The sequence below is a fragment of the Salvia hispanica genome, chromosome 5, assembly GCF_029641045.1.
Source record: "Salvia hispanica isolate PSC_SH4W2 chromosome 5, Shi_PSC_v1, whole genome shotgun sequence".
Taxonomy (NCBI): Eukaryota; Viridiplantae; Streptophyta; class Magnoliopsida; order Lamiales; family Lamiaceae; genus Salvia; species Salvia hispanica.
Genome location: NC_142696.1, coordinates 46,938,098 through 46,956,582, shown reverse-complemented (window position 1 = coordinate 46,956,582; position 18,485 = coordinate 46,938,098). Strand labels below are relative to the sequence as shown.

The 18,485-nt window shown below is 38.0% G+C and overlaps 3 protein-coding genes across 4 annotated transcripts; all 3 read right to left on the bottom strand.

Moving 5' to 3' along the window:
• Positions 1–388: 388 nt before the first annotated feature.
• On the bottom strand, positions 389–1,324 carry LOC125186673 (uncharacterized). The gene has a single exon (XM_048083089.2). The coding sequence runs from the start codon at positions 1,212–1,214 to the stop codon at positions 732–734; it is 483 nt and encodes a 160-aa protein (XP_047939046.2). The 5' UTR covers positions 1,215–1,324; the 3' UTR covers positions 389–731.
• Positions 1,325–6,202: 4,878 nt separating this feature from the next.
• LOC125186672 (uncharacterized) lies at positions 6,203–10,272 on the bottom strand. Its single transcript, XM_048083088.2, has 8 exons — positions 10,036–10,272; positions 9,860–9,955; positions 9,083–9,193; positions 8,532–8,841; positions 8,243–8,333; positions 7,586–7,925; positions 7,123–7,271; positions 6,203–6,918 (listed from the first exon to the last, which is right to left on the bottom strand). Exons 1-8 carry the CDS (start codon positions 10,114–10,116, stop codon positions 6,420–6,422), a joined length of 1,677 nt encoding a protein of 558 aa, XP_047939045.1. The 5' UTR covers positions 10,117–10,272; the 3' UTR covers positions 6,203–6,419.
• A 712-nt stretch (positions 10,273–10,984) lies between these two features.
• On the bottom strand, positions 10,985–17,403 carry LOC125187529 (portal protein). Of its 2 annotated transcripts, none has more exons than XM_048084134.2 (22): positions 17,194–17,403; positions 16,484–17,020; positions 16,172–16,380; positions 16,003–16,092; positions 15,399–15,533; positions 15,186–15,304; positions 14,916–15,080; positions 14,679–14,784; positions 14,464–14,569; positions 14,261–14,371; positions 13,997–14,160; positions 13,790–13,907; positions 13,444–13,668; positions 13,179–13,369; positions 12,931–13,098; positions 12,731–12,836; positions 12,488–12,622; positions 12,136–12,294; positions 11,800–12,006; positions 11,524–11,718; positions 11,374–11,445; positions 10,985–11,290 (listed from the first exon to the last, which is right to left on the bottom strand). In XM_048084134.2, exons 1-22 carry the CDS (start codon positions 17,239–17,241, stop codon positions 11,132–11,134), a joined length of 3,525 nt encoding a protein of 1,174 aa, XP_047940091.1. In that variant the 5' UTR covers positions 17,242–17,403; the 3' UTR covers positions 10,985–11,131. The 2 variants fall into 2 exon arrangements, with proteins under 2 accessions (XP_047940091.1, XP_047940092.1); XM_048084135.2 differs by having other exon boundaries at positions 15,399–15,530.
• Between the last annotated feature and the right edge of the window lie 1,082 nt (positions 17,404–18,485).

Below are 18,485 nucleotides of genomic sequence, written 5' to 3'. Positions count from 1 at the left end.
GAACTAATTTCTAGTGCAGTATCATCGAACCCTTCATTTTTAGTTCATTTTTGAACATTGTCAGATAACAGGGAGTTATTAATTGATATTAAGGCAATAGTTCGCCGATAAACAATTTTTCTTCATTTAAAATTAAATTTTACTCTTCTCATCTCATATTATTAGCACTTTCTTTTTGGAGGATTGAGTAATTAGCATTGTAAGGATTGTTCAGTTTGCAAATTGTACCTCTAATTAAATATGGTGTACGGTTCATGAGATTGAATCTTACGACTCAATTCTAAATTGGAAATCATGTGATAATTAGTCATAGCCAACCCCTTCAACTAATCTCACAAAATCATAGTACTCGTATTTAAATGTGTAAGAGAATTAAAGTAAATTGAAATGTTTGAACATAGGAACCGACAATTTTCATTCAAAAATTTGAATAGTGCATATTACAATGTCTATTCAACTTCAGCCAAGATAAGAAACACAAACTAAAGACAAGTATTTGTAATGGTTGAAAATAATTTTTCATCTAAACCAAAATACAAACCAATGTTCAGAGTCAAAATTAGTAAGCTCTATGTAATATGATTTCACTCAAGGAATAAATGAATAACATTATAGTATCCCAATATGCTCTTTAATGAATGAAAACAAGATTTTATTAGTATTAGCTTAAAAGAGGACTTACCGAATCAATTCAACTTTCCCATAATCTCATAGGCTAAGCCTCGACCCTTTCAAGCCTCAGCTGCAAGTTTTATCCGTTGGTGATGCTCCGCAACTTTGTAGTCCACAATCTCATGGAACAGAATCGAGTCAAGAACACAGTCGAGCCTTCCATACACGGCTGCTTGAACGCTTGCCATCAGTTTTGCAATCTCACGGCCTGAGAAGCCTTCAGTCCTTCTGGCAGCTTCTCGTAATACATCATCTGATAGGTCTTTTACGGTTATCTTCTGTGGCGTATTCTTAATGAATCTGCCCCATCTTGAATCTTTATCACCTTCACCGCATAGATACTTTGTCAGGTAAAGCTTCAACAGTTTGAAGCGCTCATCCTCCCGGGGAATTGGGAACTCAATAACTTCATCAATGCGATCTGTCACAGCACTATCAAGATCCCCCGGCCTGTTTGTGGCAAGAACAAGGGCAATGTCTCTAGATTGGTCACCAGTGCGGAATAGCAAGGCGTTCAGAGCACTTCGCTGAGCTTCACTCATGTAAGTGCTGTTACGCCTGGTGAGAACGAATATTAAAGAATTTTAAGCTTATAAGGGAACACAGAACTAGTTTTGTTCAAACAAAATATCGCATAGAGACAAGAACATAGAAGTGATATCCGGCCAATGTTTGGTTGAGGAAATTAGAAAATGAAAATTAAGGCAGTTGCCTTATCAACTAGGTTAATGGTTGATGGTTGGGTTGGAGTCATCTATTGCATATCATGTTTCGTTAATTTTCTGTTTAGTTTGTTAGTGCTAAATAAGCAGTGTGATACTCCCTTGTCAGTTGTTAATTTGAGTTTTAAGAAATGTAAATAACGTTGAGTTGGTTTAAAAGTAAGTAGATTGTTAATGCTACTTTTTTATAAGGACATGTGAATGGCTCGAATTTTAAGAAAAACTAGATTGAAATAGTTAGTGCAATGTGGATTCTACTTTTTAGTACAAGTATTATTTTTATTATAACATATGAGTCGGCTTGGATTTTGAGAAATATTAAGAAAAATGAGTTGAAAAAGCTAGTGCAATGTGGATCATAATTTTTTATAACAAAATGGGAGTGAAATGAATTAGTGAAATGTGACGTTCATTACCAAAAGTAGTGATAGTAAAAAATAAGTGTAACAAGTATTGACAGACGAACCGAAAATAAAACTATTACTCCCTCTCCGTCCCACTTTAGAAGCCCCAATTGACCATTTTTGTATGATCACCATTTTGGTAGTGGCCCCAGGCTAGAGGCGGAGGTAGGTGGGGTCCGGCAGGGTTGGCCGACCCACCACCGGTCCCAGAGAACTATGGAAAACGCTCAATTGTCATTTGAAATGAAAAGTTAAGGATGGAAAGGACTAAGAGGGTGTGAAAATTTGTGGCTTGGATTAATTGAAATGAAAAGGAGAGGAAAGTGAAGGAGTTAAGAGACTGTAAGAACATTCTCATCCGTGCTCTTAGCTAAGAGCACGGAAGTGGACCCTGACCCACTTTTACTCCTTGTCCTTAGCTAAGAGCACAACACCCACATCCGTGCTCTTAGCTAAGGACAAATTCAAGGGTCCCACCATTCTATTATTCAATTAAAATACTCCAATTATTAAAAACATTTCTACATTATAAAAATACATTAAAAAATAAAAATTACATAATTAAAATCCTAAAAAATAAAAATTACATAATTAAAATACTAAAAAATAAAAATACATAATTAAAATCCTAGAAAATAAAAAAAATACATAATTAAAATCCTACAAATTAAAAATTACACACGTGGAAGACTAGTCCTCTAACCCAATTGCCTCTTGAGACCCCGGATCATTTGCTCATGTGTTGCAAGTTGATCCAGAGTCATCTTAGACGTATCCTTCAAATAGAGTTGACCCAAGAGGGTCCACAACGTGTTGTTCGGGGGTGGAGGAGGCACAAAGGGAGCGGGGGCGGGGGCGGATGGAGTCGAGGCGCGGCGGCGGGTGGTCGCCGCCTTCTTCTTTCCTTGCGGCCGGCGGAAACTGCTCGGGCCAGCGTCGGGGCTACCCAAGTTAACTCCGGCAAGCTGGGTAGCCACATCATCGGAGGCGCCATCGGATAGGACTACCGACCTCGACCGTTTGGAGAAGCTGGAGGAGGATGCTACTATGCCGCCCCTATACTTTGGATGTTGGCGCCCCTCCTTCCAACAATCGAGGTACTTGAACGGATTGAACTCCGTGCGTTGGTAGGTCGCCAAGGCGGCAGTGATGATGTCGAGCTCGCTCGTGCGGCAGTGATGAGGAGTAGGAGTAGGAATAGAAGTAGGAGTAGGAGTAGAGCTGCTGCTCCCTCCAGATCCGGGTTCGGGTGCCCACCCGAACCTGGAGGCATTTAGGTCGTGCACCGGGTAAGGACGGTAGCCACCCGGAGCTTGCGAACCTTGGGTTTGAGGAGGGGCCGTAAATTGTGTTTCCGGACTAGGGAATTCGCCGGAGTCGAACCAATCGCGGTTCCAACCACGATTGCCGCAGGGGTGATCGCTGGAGCCGGACATTGTGTAGTGTGGTGGGAATTTAGATGAGAGAGTATGAGGAAAAAAGATAAGAGAATGTAGATGATGATAGAATAGATGAGAATGTGATTTTTTTGTGTTGAAGTGATGGTATTTACAGATGAAAATGTGAATTTTGGGGGAAAAAATTGAAAAATAAATTAAAAGTGGGAAGAAAACGGATATATTTTTTTTGGGAAGTGGGAAAATATTTTTTTTATTTAAAAACATTTTTTTCAATTAATTTCGAATTTTAAAAAAAAATTAAATAAGCCAACGGCTATGCCGTTGGCGAATGAGGCGTCGCCACGTGTGCTGCTCAGCGGCACGGACGTGCTCTTAGCTAAGGACAGCGCCGTGCCGCTGGCACGGACGGACGAGCACCGCAGCCTTCACCGCTGCGGATGCTCTAAAATTCTGCTGTTTTACTTAGTCATACTAATTCAAGAAACTTAATTGGAGGTATATCATGCATATGTGAGTTGATCACATATAAAAAATTGTCTTTGATTTATATTTTTATCATTTATAGTATTAAGTTTTATGCAGTTATATAAGTTTACAGTAAAGATGTGTAGAAAAATTATTGAAAGAATATTGTAACTAGATTGTATTCCACAAATTACTCGTCTATTGTCAATATCGCAATTAATTGTTTTAAATAGTCCACAATTATTAACACTGACCTGGGCTTTTTATCGGCAAAATCCTGGCTTTGGCACTGTATACAGATATAGTTGGGATAATGGATTGCTTGGCATGTTACGATTGGTGGGCAGAAAATAATGTCATAAATATAATAAGACATGTCGTCAAAATCATGCTGAAGAAAATATGAATGACGATTATTCAAACCCTTCATTCATTATCCTCTAAACAATACTACCTTCGTCCTAAAATAAATAGTCATATTTGTGGATGACACATGTTTTAATGAGAAAGAATCACCAGTATGTATGAAAATTTATCAAAGATATTTTCGGATAATCCAAAACATCAAAATCATAATACAACTACAATTCATTATGACATAGTTATTAGAAACCACACACATATTTTCCTTCAAATTGCCGATTTTCTTAATCAATTTAAAATTGAATTGGCGGCTATTGACTCAGTCTATCTTAATGCAACTATATATGTACATGCATACATACATAATATTGTGTACAGTGATAAAATGGGAAGAGTTTTTGAAGAGAGTATATATAATGAATGAAGGGTTTGAGGGTTGGGGGTTTGGAGTGATCAGTGGCGGAGCCAGGAATTTTGCGGTGGGGGGTCCAAGAAGAAGAAAAGTTTTAGCGCTCACTGTTAATAAATATGGGTATCTCTCGATGATTTTGTTATCGAAATTAATCGTAGGAAGACCCTTTTATGTTATGCCTTATTTCATCATTTAGAATTAGATCATCGAAATTAGTCGTAAGAAGACCCTTTTATATTTTGCCTTTTTTCATCATTTAGAATTAGAATATCTTAAAAATAAAGGAATGTTTTCAGATATTTAGTACAAAGAAATAAATGCATATCAAGAAAATTTAATCTAATCAAGAATATTGATATAATAACTTTGTGATGATCTAAAAAAAAAATTACCTACTAATAAAATTAAGTTTTTTATAAGTAAAGCAATTGTTTAAGTGTACATATTAAATTTTTTTGATAAAACCATTAATTATATTACAATACTAATAAAAAAAAGTAGATAAAAATGTATATTACAATATTGACAAGTTATTGAACAAATAATATCCTTTCAAACTAATACTCTTCAAAAGTCATGAATTAAACACATCTCTAAAAAATTAATTGACAGTAAAAGTTATTGAATAAATATAGCACATCTCTAAGATATAAAACTGGGCGAAATTTAAAACTGGAAGGCGTGCTAGCTGAGAATCAAACCCAGTACCTCCACCTCAACTATGGTCTGTAGCTAGCTTCACTTTCCAACTGCACTAACAAGTAATATTAGTAATGCCTCTGAATATATATAATATACTTAAAACTCGAATGGCTGGGGGGCCCAAGGGCCCCCCATGCCCCAGCGTGGCTCCGCCACTCCGAGTGATGCTTCTACTTGTCTCCATTTCAGTCATGTCTATGCTCTTATTTGCTTGTGCCGATGGCGGTGACAACAAACGCAAACATAATGCTCGAGGCAGTGGCGGGGGATGTGGCGGGGGGTGTGGCGGAGACTGAGGCGGTGGCTGCTAGATGCACTGGTTGAAAATATATATGCATGTAACAATATTAGTTCGTGTTTAGTTTTCAGTTTAGAGTCATCTATTTCTTGTTGGCAGGAGCTCCACTTGTATGGACTATTATTATCTAAGAAATGATATGATATCTTACATACCATATGTGACAATCAATCGTGAGCATCATGCTCGTGTAATGCACATTAACTATATTCCTTCCAGCAATATTATACTTATTAATGTTCAAACACATGTGACGATATTGTTAAAAATGTAGAATTGATTTGGAGCAAAAGAGAAAACTACAAAAGATGAGAGAAACCGTCGACCGTGGAGATGGAGAGAAAAGGAGAAATTTTATTAATGGGCTACATTTTTGCTAAGTGTTAATTGCAAAATACAAAGAAGGCTTAGGCACAAATACAAACAAATAAAATGCTAAACACTAACTAATAAAGGAAAACAATATCAACTAATTACATTTTTATTTTTAATTTCAACAGTTATTTTTGAAAAAATATAAGGACCGCAAAAGATACTATGGCAAATTTTAAGGACTGAAAATATAGCTCTCTATTTTAATAAATTATTAAACCATATGGAGGTCTTCGGTTTGCAAGATTGTATCCCGGATTAAATTAGTAGAATAGTAGTGAGTTTGGTTCATGAGATTTAGTCTCTAGACTCAAGAATTTCATTTTTTTGTGTTCGTAATATATAAGACAATAATCAGTAAGCAATCAAACTCAATGCCAACAATTGCGAGAGTAATATTTCATTGAAAATTGTGAATAGTAGTAGACATATTACAATGTTAAGGTATATGTTACTATATGCTTTTACTCAAGGAATGAATAAACAAAATTATAGTATCCCAATATGCTCTTTAGGGAATGAAAACAAGATTTTATTATTAGCTTAAAAGAGGACTTAACCAAATCAATTCAATTTTCCAATAATCTCATAGGCTAAGCCTTGACCCCTTCAAGCCTCAGCTGCAAGTTTTATCCGTTGGTGATGCTCCGCAACTTTGTAGTCCACAATCTCATGGAACAGAATCGAGTCAAGAACACAGTCGAGCCTTCCATACACGGCTGCTTGAACGCTTGCCATCAGTTTTGCAATCTCACGGCCTGAGAAGCCTTCAGTCCTTCTGGCAGCTTCTCGTAATACATCATCTGATAGGTCTTTCACGGTTATCTTCTGTGGCGTATTCTTAATGAATCTGCCACATCTTGAATCTTTATCACCTTCACCGCATAGATACTTTGTCAGGTAAAGCTTCAACAGTTTGAAGCGCTCATCCTCCCGGGGAATTGGGAACTCAATAACTTCATCAATGCGATCTGTCACAGCACTATCAAGATCCCCCGGCCTGTTTGTGGCAAGAACAAGGGCAATGTCTCTAGATTGGTCACCAGTGCGGAATAGCAAGGCGTTCAGAGCACTTCGCTGAGCTTCACTCATGTAAGTGCTGTTACGCCTGGTGAGAACGAATATTAAAGAATTTTAAGCTTATAAGGGAACACAGAACTAGTTTTGTTCAAACATAATATCGCATAGAGACAAGAACATAGAAGTGATATCCGGCCAATGTTTGGTTGAGGAAATTAGAAAATGAAAATTAAGGCAGTTGCCTAATCAATTAGGTTGATATATCTCCTTCATTTAGTAAACAAATACTTACTCGCATAGGAAAGCATCAGCCTCGTCGATAAACAGGAGTAAACCTCTCTTTGACTTTTTCGCCCAATCAAATATGTCATGTATTTTTGTAACAGCTTGAGGACCCAAGGGTGCTACATCTCCACCAGTCATCATGGCATAATCCAGACCCTGAGAAAATAAATCTCAAATCCATCAATTTAAAAGTACTAGAATGGAGATGAAGCAGGCACCTATAGCACCTAGTTGGTGTCATTCTCAGAATATTTGAGGTCTCTGCAGCTTGAGTTCAGCAAGTAAATTACTTATAATAGAAGACCAAAATTTTATAGATCATGAAGCAAAAGATTCTCTTAAATGGAGAATAACAATGCTCTGTCACATTCCCTCATCGTACAGCTGAGATAAGGGACATCAGGGCAGGCTAGCTATTATTTTAAACGTTTGAGATTAAAAAAAAATCAATGCTAAGACATATACTGTACCGATTTTCTAGCTATTTCCCTTGCAACCATGGTTTTGCCAGTACCAGGAGGCCCATAAAAGAGCATGTTTCGAAATGGCGCCTGATTGATTTTCGTATTTGATGTAGCCCGAGCAAGGTGCTCTATTCTTTTCTGCAATGAAGGATGCAAGACAACATCCCCAACAGCAGATTTACGTTGAGTAGCTGCTGCGCCAGCTGCAGTACTATAGCTTAGCACCTTATTGGCTACTCGAGAACCTACTCCAGACCATGGATATTTTGCCAGAGATGATTCCCGAATCAGAGATGGCTGACCAAGAATTCTGTTGACATATCCCCACATTACTCTCGCTCCTTCCCTGAGAGAGAAAAAGTATTTAGAAGTGATGTGTCATTTTCTGAAAAGTATTAGGCGTTTTCACTTGAGCATAACCCAAAAATTTTAACAGGATTCCATGATAAGAGTACTGTATTCTTCGCAACAGAATTTAGGCATGGATAGAAGAGAACTAAACTCTTTTATCTGAAACATGCAATAGTCCGTGCAGATTTCACATAAAAGACTTCAATGCACACAAATGCACAACTATAGCAGAAAGTCACACCAACCAACTAGTAAACAAATCAGTCCTGTTTGAAAATCAAGTATAAATACAAAGGAATCGCACGACCAGACCTAGTGGTATAAACTCCAGCAGCTAAGGCAGTAGCTCCTCCAACAGTCATGACCAACCTACTTCTGTCAGTCAACAGAACCCTAAAGCCACCTGCATAAATAAGTACTTTAAACAGAATTGCTGCAACAAAATTTACAAGGAACCTGAATATTGAAAAGTTATATACTTTTCAAGGAAAACTTGGATTCTCTACTACTAAAGGGTGCGATAATATTTTACAGTACAGATGCCTAACTTAGAAAACCATAGTGAAAAAACTGTAATCCAGACACTAAGGTAGATCCAAACCTTCAATATGACTGAAAGTTGCATTTATTGCAGCAAGCCACTTGTCTCTTTCACCATTTACTCTTTCCAGAAGCATCCTCCTATTATGGTCTTCAGTCAATTTTGCTTCATGAGCACGTCCTTCTGCTTCAGCCATAGCCTTCACTCTTATTGTTTCCCGCTCTATCTCAGCTCTCTCTTTCTCAGTCTGTCTTTGCTGAGCTTGTATCTGTTCTTCAGTAGCTCGTCTTGCTTGTTCTTTTCTTAAGGATGACTGCTCTTGCATTTGGACTAACTCAACATTATTGCGTCTTTGAGCTTCATTGTCCGTCTGAGGTTTACAGCAGATAATAAGTTAAAACTGCGTTGATTATTGCAGCCGCCCACCCCCAATTTCTATTCATATTACATGTTACAGTCAGGCTTCAGTTATGGGATGACATCATGAATGAGATTAATGGCCACATGTACAGCTATACATTGACTAAAATGCTCTTTTAAGTTTCATAAATCTTCATCATATATTCATAATCAAATAAAAAATCAGTAGAGAAAATGGGGATTGTCCATACCTGCATTCTTTTGTGAGTCAATTCATCTTCGTATCTCATCATTTGTGCCTTACCTTGCCCCTGCTGCTGATATAGATTCCTTTGCTCTTCAGCCCACATTCGCTGCTTCTCCTGTAGGTTCCAGCCAGCATTTAGGTCAAGACATACCAGATAAACCGATGAATTTAGCTTTTCACAATCTGGTTGGGTTTAACAAGGTAAGAAGGTTCAAGACCAAAAGCATAGCAGAGCTCAGGTGAATCATGTAACACAAATTTCCACATGGGGTTCAACATTTGACAACATTACGCTACGGAGAACTTTGAAGAATAAGCATTTCGTTATGATTCGATTAAAACGCACAATGAACAACTGCATGCATTTGTCAGGATGAAAATAACTAGATAGATATTAATGCCTCTTTTTGGGAACACTTAACAAAAACATTGATCTAAAGCTATTAATTTCATTATTCTAAGAACATAGAAGGAAATTATTTAGAGCATTTCAACGGCACTAACTAGATCCCTAAAGCCTTACACTGAAAGCTAAAACAAATTCAAACACCTTAAGCTTAAAGTTCACAAATTTAGTTTTACTCAGTTGAATTTTCATATGAGAAGTCATTGAATTTCCATTTAGTGTTCCCCAATATCCCAAATATCTAATGAAATGCATCTCCACAGCTCTAGCCATGATCCAAATCTTCATAATTTAGCAAAGATTACCCAAATTTGAAAGCCTAGACAGGAGATAAGAACCAATTTCAAATCAACTCAAAACCATATTAACACTCACAATATCGCCATGTGCTTGAATAGCCTCATAATTAGCCTTCTCAGCTTCCAACTCCGCCAGCCGCGTCTGCTCCTGCTTCCTCATAACCTCAAAAACCTTCAGCACAAGAAACACCAAAACTGTCAAAACAACCGCATTTCACAATAGAAATGACAGTGAAAAAAAAAAAAAAAAACCTGTTTGGCATGAGGAGAGTTATTGATTTCCCTAAGCGCCTTGGCGCCCCTCTCCAGCTCTTCTGGATCAAAACTGCCCATTGATGAAATCGATTGAGCTCAAACAGAAGCAATTGAATGTATAATTGATTTAAATATGAATGCAGGAAGTTGACATTGATTCTGAGAGAAATTTGGAAGGAAGGGTTTAAGGGGAGTGGCGCCATCAAAATTGATTTTGCTAAACCCTGTATTTAGGGCTTAAACCACCGATGGATTGCTACCCAAGTAAATTAAAGTGTTGATATAAATCATTATTCATTAACATGTTTTTCTTAGATTAATAGGTTGTGGTTTAAATTATCAAAATCACAATATTAAGATATTTCACTCTATATTCACTTCGATCAAGTCATGTTAGTTGAGTATGTAGCACACTGTTTCTCGAATTAATAAATTATTGTTGAAGTCACCTCAACCGATGAATTACTCCCCCCTTTCCACAAAGATTGTCCCATTTTTTCATTTCGGTCCGTCCCACAAAGTTTGTCTCATTTCACTTTTTACTATTTTTGGTAGTGGACCTCATATTCCACTAACTCATTCATACTCACATTTTATAAAACTAATAGTAGAACCCACATTCCACTAACTTTTTCAACTCACTTTTCATTATATTTCTTAAAACCTATGCCCGGTCAGAGTGTGACAATCTTTGTGGGACGGAGGGAGTACATTTTTCTTCCCACAAAATCCCTAATATTCAAATATTATAAGTTACATGCAATTATTCTACTATGCCACTACTTAAATCACTTCAATCTAATAAAGTAAATTTCACCTTGAAACATTGAAACAAGGAATAGATGATTAATTGCATGGAAGTACTATAAATTTAGGTGGTCTAATCGATTTTAGAATTGAAGATTCATCACTTAAAAATGCAACACAATTATTACAACTCATCAAATAACAAGAATCAAGAAAATACTAAATCAAAAAATGAATTGAAATGTATACAAAATGTTAAAATGAGTAGTATCATCATATTATTACACAGCTCTGAAAGAATGATTTTACAAAAAATTACACGTATATGTATATATATTTGCAGCCTCTAGAAGTATATATAAGAGGAAGAGTCGATTCTGTTTGTTGTGTCTCTTGACAAAATCGACCGAGCTTCTGTAATGGAACGAGGAGCCTCCAAATCTTTCTCGTGCAACGCATTTCCCAGCAATCTCTGCATCTGAGATGCATATGTATCATCCACAATCTGTCAAAAAAATTAACACAAAAACGGTTAACAACGTTGATTCAGTTAATAGTTTTGTGTAGAATACGAACACGAACACTTACCCCGAGGGCGTGATATGATCCGGTATACCATACCCGGTTTTCCTTCCTGCCTTCCAGGAACTTCAACACAATCTTAACAAGTGAAAAAAATTAATGTAAATCACAGCTTAAGAAGGGGGTGTTGTTTAAGTGTTCGAACGGGTAGCTTACTTGTCCCATTTTGTCCCAGGAAGCGCGGGTGATTGCAACGAATATTTGGCTTGTAAAAGTTTCGTGCAGCTTGGAGATGCAATCAGTGAGCTGTGTGCACAGAAGTTGCATCCTCTCCCGAATCTGAGCTTCCCCGTCAGCTTCCTTTGTTTCTTCCAAGATCCTCTGAAGCCGGGTGCTCTTGTTCGCTTGCATCTGGAAAGATTTAAACAAAAGTATCGCGTAAACTGCAATTTATTAATGCAATGGGCAGTGAGCTCGGGAATGAGTGCTTACGTTGCCAGCAAGCTTGACCACGATGGCTTGGATGTAGTTCTTATATTTGGTTCGCAGAAGAACAGTTATAGTGTTCATCTGCTCTCCAAAGCTAGTTTTACTGTCTCCATTCGCGGGCAGATAGGAAGCCCATGACTTCAGTTTGTCCTCGATCCTACAATGTAGAACGTCCAAAATTCTCTTGATCGTGTTCAGAAATATTCCAAGCTGCCAAACACACAAAATCGGGAAATCAGACCAGCTGCGTTCGCGTGGATGTATTAAAAGCTCAGACAAATAAAACCATCAACCACCAACAAGAATATTTTGTTTAATATGCTTATGAATGGAACTCACCTGGCTAGGAATGGCGTAGTGAGCCGTTGATTGCCTCCTCGCCAATTTCTGGACCTGCATACCGAGCCTCTTTGGTATGCTATCGCGGAGAGGGGTTAAAATGTCGTGGTATTGCCTCTCCATCGCTTTAATTATCGCCCTTTCCACATTTGCAGCAGCCTTTTAATCAACAGTTAGTGAAAAGGAAACGAATTAGGAGCAAGTCGGTTTGGTAATTTTAACCAGATAGTAGACTATGCATAAACGTTCTAGTATGTCGATGTGATGAACTAATGGCAACATGAATTCATAACCCCAGTACCAGTTTTCAAATATATAGCCAAATTAGCGGAGACTGAAACATAGAACTTACATTTTCCAAAATTAGTGTGTATTGAGGCCATCGATTGATAACGACTTCATACTCACTAAGCATTCTCTCCAACTTCTCGAACATATCCTCAGCAAAAGGAGACGTTGAGTATTTGGTAAATACTCCCCATGGAACCTACAGTAGGAAACAAAATATGCAATGTCAGTAAATTTTATCAGAAATCAGAATAATAATACAATCACGAGTCAGCTATATGACACAATCACAATGGTGAAGTAGAACCTTTTCTGCTTTGCAAAGATCGAGCAACGTAAGTTGTAAATCTTGTATCCAAACCATGATGTAACCGTGGTACAAGTTTCTGGAGTCAACGCCACCTTCGACAATGCTGACGACAGAAGGTTCATATTACATTAGTATGAAGTCTTAAGAAAGTTGTACTGGTAATTCGATTTTGTGAGGTACTCAGATATCACATAAACCTGATATTCCATGATTCGAGATTTCTCTCAAAGTCCGACATAGCTATCAAGAGGTCATTCACATGCGGCAGGGGACTTGATGGGGGCCACATAGCAAGGAAGCATCCCAGTCTCTTGCTCAACTCAGTGCTGTAAACTGCTGCGGTTATGGCAGACAATTCTATCGAACTGAAACGGAAAAAATTCACTTTTGTTATCAGAATTGTAGTTTTCGTAGAGTATAGAGAAATATGCTGATTATAAGGTACCTGGGAAATATATGCAGATTATGGATTTTAAGATCAGTCTGGATTTCATTGCTAATGTTAATGCAAAGATTCTTCATCTTCGAATAAGCTTTGGTGATCGTATCTGAGTCCATAACAAAACCCTCTGAGTTGCCCGACACAAACTCATCAGTCTCCAGCATGTGTCTACGGCATCTTTTCGTTGCTGCAGTCTGGAGGAAATCATTCAAATTACCGAACTTATCCACATATACAAAATGAAGGAATCATATTAGTTAAGAGTTACCTTTAGATAGTTTCGCATCGTAGTCTGAGCATCTTGAGCAAGTATGTCATGTAGCAAGGTATAAAGTTGCACAGCAGGAGCTAGTGCCGGCGATGCAGTTTCAGATGCTGGAGCCGAAGCATCTGCTAAGCCGGTTGGAGAATTATCATCGAGTGACTTGTAATTCTGGAAGGCCGTAGCCAAGAGCCTTTCGACTTGTGTCTCACAATCCAATAAGATGCTTTTCTGTGCATCCATAAATACATAACAGTTAAGAAGGACGATGAAATTTTGCTCTACTGGAACTAATGAGTGTAAATACTCTCGGATAAATAAGCTCTAGCTAGTTTATAGCTGTCATGCTCACCTCTTGTCTTGTTAAATTTCTGTCGCTTCGTGCCTTCAGGACTGGGACGAGCAACTCATGCAAAACCTCTAAGCAATCTTTCGTAGGAGTGGCAACATTCATGACATACGAGAGGTATCTGCACAACGTTCATGACATAAGTAAACACGTCTCTTCGTTTCCTAAGCTGGATACAAGATTCACGAGGCAGGATATGTGTGTACGTACCTCAGTTTAGTATATGAGTCGGACACTCCATAATATTCCGAGAATTCTGCCAGGATCCACTTCCAAGGCCCATTTATGCGTAAATTCCGTGCATGAAACTGTTGAGCGCGCATGGCAGCCTCCAGCAGCAGATCATATGCTAGGGTCTCCACAATAGATCCACTCTATCATGATCACAGCGGAAAAACAGCACATTAGAATTTAGAACCGTGTTAGATCGTTCACATAATCTATTTGAAAATCAGGTAAGATGGTAAACGATACCTTCATAAGCACTGTCTCGTCACTTGTAAATGTGCTTCCAATGGAGAGCAAGACCTTACCGACACATTCTTGATCACTGTGATAGATTGGCCACCACCGAACTCTTTCATTCTACAAAGGTAAAGCTAATGTTAGACCGATTATGGTTGAGAAGAATATATCCCAAACCGATACTGATCTGGCTGGTTATAAAGGGCACTTACAGGATTATCAGACAGCGAAGAAATCGGAATTGTAGCGCAGCCTTGAACATTTTTCATTACATCTTGAACTTCGAGTAAAAGTGCATCCCCTTGGCTCTCGGGAAAACTGTAAGCCAGATTCTCGTTATCATTTCTACGGACATGATCAAAATAGATGGATATCCAGATGCAAAACTATGAAATTTCATCAGAATTAAGTAATATCGCCGACTTACAATTCATGATATTCACCACCTCCGGGCCGAAGTGAGATGGCAGAACCTGCTTCAGCTTCATTCTCTTCAGCAGAACTCTTTAGTTGAATCACACACGATAATGTTTCTGTAGGCGATCAACAATAATAAATCTACGAGTTCAATATCTGCTAATCTTAAGCCAGCTACTCAATATTTAATGTTCTATATCAGCAAACATATGTATTTTGTTTCCATGAGGAGGAATTAGAGACGAACCTTCAGATGGAAACGACAAGGGGCTGAATTTAAGTGTGTTGATTCTGTGTTTTACGATTGAGGAAACATGACGGACATACTCAGCTCCAGCTTGCAAGTAAATAGCAGTTCTCATTGATTTTGTGTTCTTTAACTTTCTTCTCGGAATTATACGGAGCTTTTTCACTGCAAAATAAAAGTTCACGATGTTGCATTAGGAAAAGGGCTACCAAAATCTGATGAAAATGTCATACTACATGAGTTTTAAGAGTCAAAGGTAAGGCCTAAAACCTTCCACACAAATCTTCCCAACTGTCCGCTTGACTTTTGAGGCCATTGCTTGTTCGGTGGTCTTCTCGTTCATGTCTGCGTGCTGTACGCCTCGAGGTTGAAGCAAGAGTTTGTGTAGTCTAAAAAAGGAGAAGTCAATGATAAGTTACATTATACTATTAGTGAAGCAAGATCTAGGAAACCTTGCAAGTCATCATGATATGTAAGACATACCCAAAAGCATTGCGAAGAAGCAGGCACTCATCTCGCAGAAATTCTGGTGCCTCAGCACAACCTCTCGCCCATGAATTTAGACATAAACGAACACAGGCATCATAAGCAACAAGTGCTTGATATGCATTTTGACTGCTGTCATATAATTAAGGTGTAGCGTTTTAGTATCTAGGTGATTGGATAGAGATCACATTGGCAAAAACACGTGCCACCATCATTGGTAACGCAATATGCCGGATTAACTAAAAAGGAGACAGTAACATATTTACAGGTGCTTCTAGACAATGCAAAGCAGTACCAAAACAGATAAAGATCGAAAGTTTTGGCGTACAGGCAGTTATTAGTTCAACTAAACATGTTTTAACATAAACCTAGGGATAGTTTGTTCATGTGGCTGCATTTGATCATTTAGGATAAAGAAACAAATTCAAAAAACAATTAGATGCTCTCCTTCACTAGGCAATCTGCTAGTAACGACGGAGAAAATGCAGAACCAATAGTCTCAAAGGATAACAATATGATACAACCTACTGTGACCTTGAGGAACTAATTTTAGCTATAGAAAGAAAGAATAAAGAGAATAAGAACTCGTAAGAAGTATAACCTGGCACAGTAGTATGGTATGTGGTTAACGGAATTTGCCTGCCAGACAGGAACCGGATGTTCATTTTCCCCAAGTAATTTTTTGCTATCCCTACAAACAACGATGATCAAATAACGAAACATGAACAACAGCTAAACTATCATAATGTACTTCCACACTCTCATCATACCTGTGGTCCGCTTCCGTCTTCACTGATTTGTTACTTTCCTCTGCAAATCCTTTATCACCACAAATACCCTGCTGCAGTTCTTGGCATTGGCCATCAATGCTTTTCTCGCTTCCGGTCTCACAGTCATGAGCATGCCCAATATCCATGAAGGGTGGTGCACTAGGAGTACCAAGATCAACATTTTCACTCAATCTGCCAATGGGAGTACCCTGCATCAAATCAAAAACTCATAAACTTAATTAACCAAGAACATTCAAGCTAACAACCTCAATTTTCCATTCATACCAAATCATGAATAACAATGTCACTTACATAAGCACTGTTAGTATCCTTTCTATCATTCAACCGGCAACTTCCAGCCGAAACTGCACTGCTCGGACCATATCCCCTCGAACCCCATTCCCCATCCGTGAATCTCCTCACACCCCCCGGAACTTCAACCCGAAGATCCTCTTGCAACTGCCCTCTCTTAATAGTAGACTTATGCTTACCACCATTCAACCTGTTTCCAGCACTGAAGTGGAACATTTCCTCTTCAAACCCCCTAATCACCGGCCCATCCACCGCATCATCATCCGAGTTATTCCCGTGTGGAGCAGAGCCCACGCTCTCGCCCTCATCATCGTTGTCATCATTGTAATAATCGGACTCATCCTCGTTACTCTCGACACTTAAATTCACCGAACTCAGGGGTTTCACCAATCCAGAATGAAATTTCAACGGAGGCAAAACATGGGAGGAAGCATAACTGCTCGAATTGTAAGCTAATGGCGACCTAGGGAGATGGAATTTTGTATCAATCCTCTCAGACAACGGCGATCGAGATGGATACTGTTCAGAACCCGATCCCTGCGGGCAAACGGGGGCTAAAGTTTCAATCTTTATCACAAAATTTCAGTAAACAACAAGGGAAATATATGTAATGTCATCAAATTCATAAACAAAGCAGATTAAAAAAGTGAAGAATTGATGAATTAGCAGAAAGGTTGAAGGAATTTGTTGGTGGGTCATGAAAAAGGTACCTTCTTGATCCAGTCAATGGCGCTTTCATCAAGCCCTTCGGTAAACATTGCCGGAGAATTTCAACTTCTCACACTCACTGGGTGGGTGAGAAGGTTTGGTGATTTGAGGAGTTTTTTCTGATTACTGACAAATGGGTATTTCCAGAAGAATGTGAATTCAGAGAGAGAGAGAGAAATGATAGAGAGAGCGCGTCGTCGGTGGAGAGCTGGCTGAATTTGTTCGCAAAATCAAGCGCAACGGCTAGTTTGAAACTGGAGCTTGCTTTTTCTGTTTCACCAGCTAATTATTTAATTATTTTTTATTTTTGGTGGGCCCGGAGTGAAAATTATTATTTTAATAGAAAAGAGAACTGAGAACAAATTTGTTGGTTTAACACATTAATACAGTTTTATATACAATCACAATTGCGAAATAGAGAAAAAAAATTATGAAAAAAAAATATTTTGATAAATATGATTGGTTGGATATGTCAAGTGGTAATATGTCCATATTACTACATTTTTATTTATATTTTATGGTGACATTCAAATCAAGCTTTTCTTTCCTTTTTTTTATGACCTTCAAATTTAAATCTTGATTTGCTTCCAAGAATATAATGGAGTGCATGCATCCGAGTCGCATCTCGTTAAATTTTTAGATTAAAATTTATTAGGATAAACTTAGGATAAATTTGAGATATCAAATTCAAATTTCAATCAACACATTATGCTTTTTGAAAACACACTAATCAATTGATTTTTTTTTTTCTGTTGAAATTTTGAAAAATAGTTTTTGTGTCTTCAAATCTAATACTAGTAACTTTTTTTTTATCATGGGTAGAGTTAGAAATGAGCACATGTATTAATTGTGTGGGCTTAAAAAAGATTAAATGGAAAGGTATGGTAGAATTTTATTTACTACTAGAATTCTATTTAGGCCATGTTCGGGTTAGGCTGATTGTCACAAGATTAGCTTGGCTCAACTATATAGTCTTCTGTAGGTTGCCAAATTACAATTAGAGGGTTGGCATCTAACAACATGATAAATATTTCGACCCCTACCCTAGTTCATATAATTAGATTTTCATATACTCCTATATCGAATTCATGTAGTGTTTTAGGCATTGAGAAGTAGTACTCCCTCCATCTCAAGATATTAGATTCCTATTCCACTTTGGTGTGTCCCAATACACTTGAACCATTTCTATTTATGGTATAAATTTACTCTACTACCAACTCCACTTACACCACTAAACAACTATCTCCTAAATTCATGTATCCAAAAGAAAGGGGTCTAATATGTTGGGATGGAG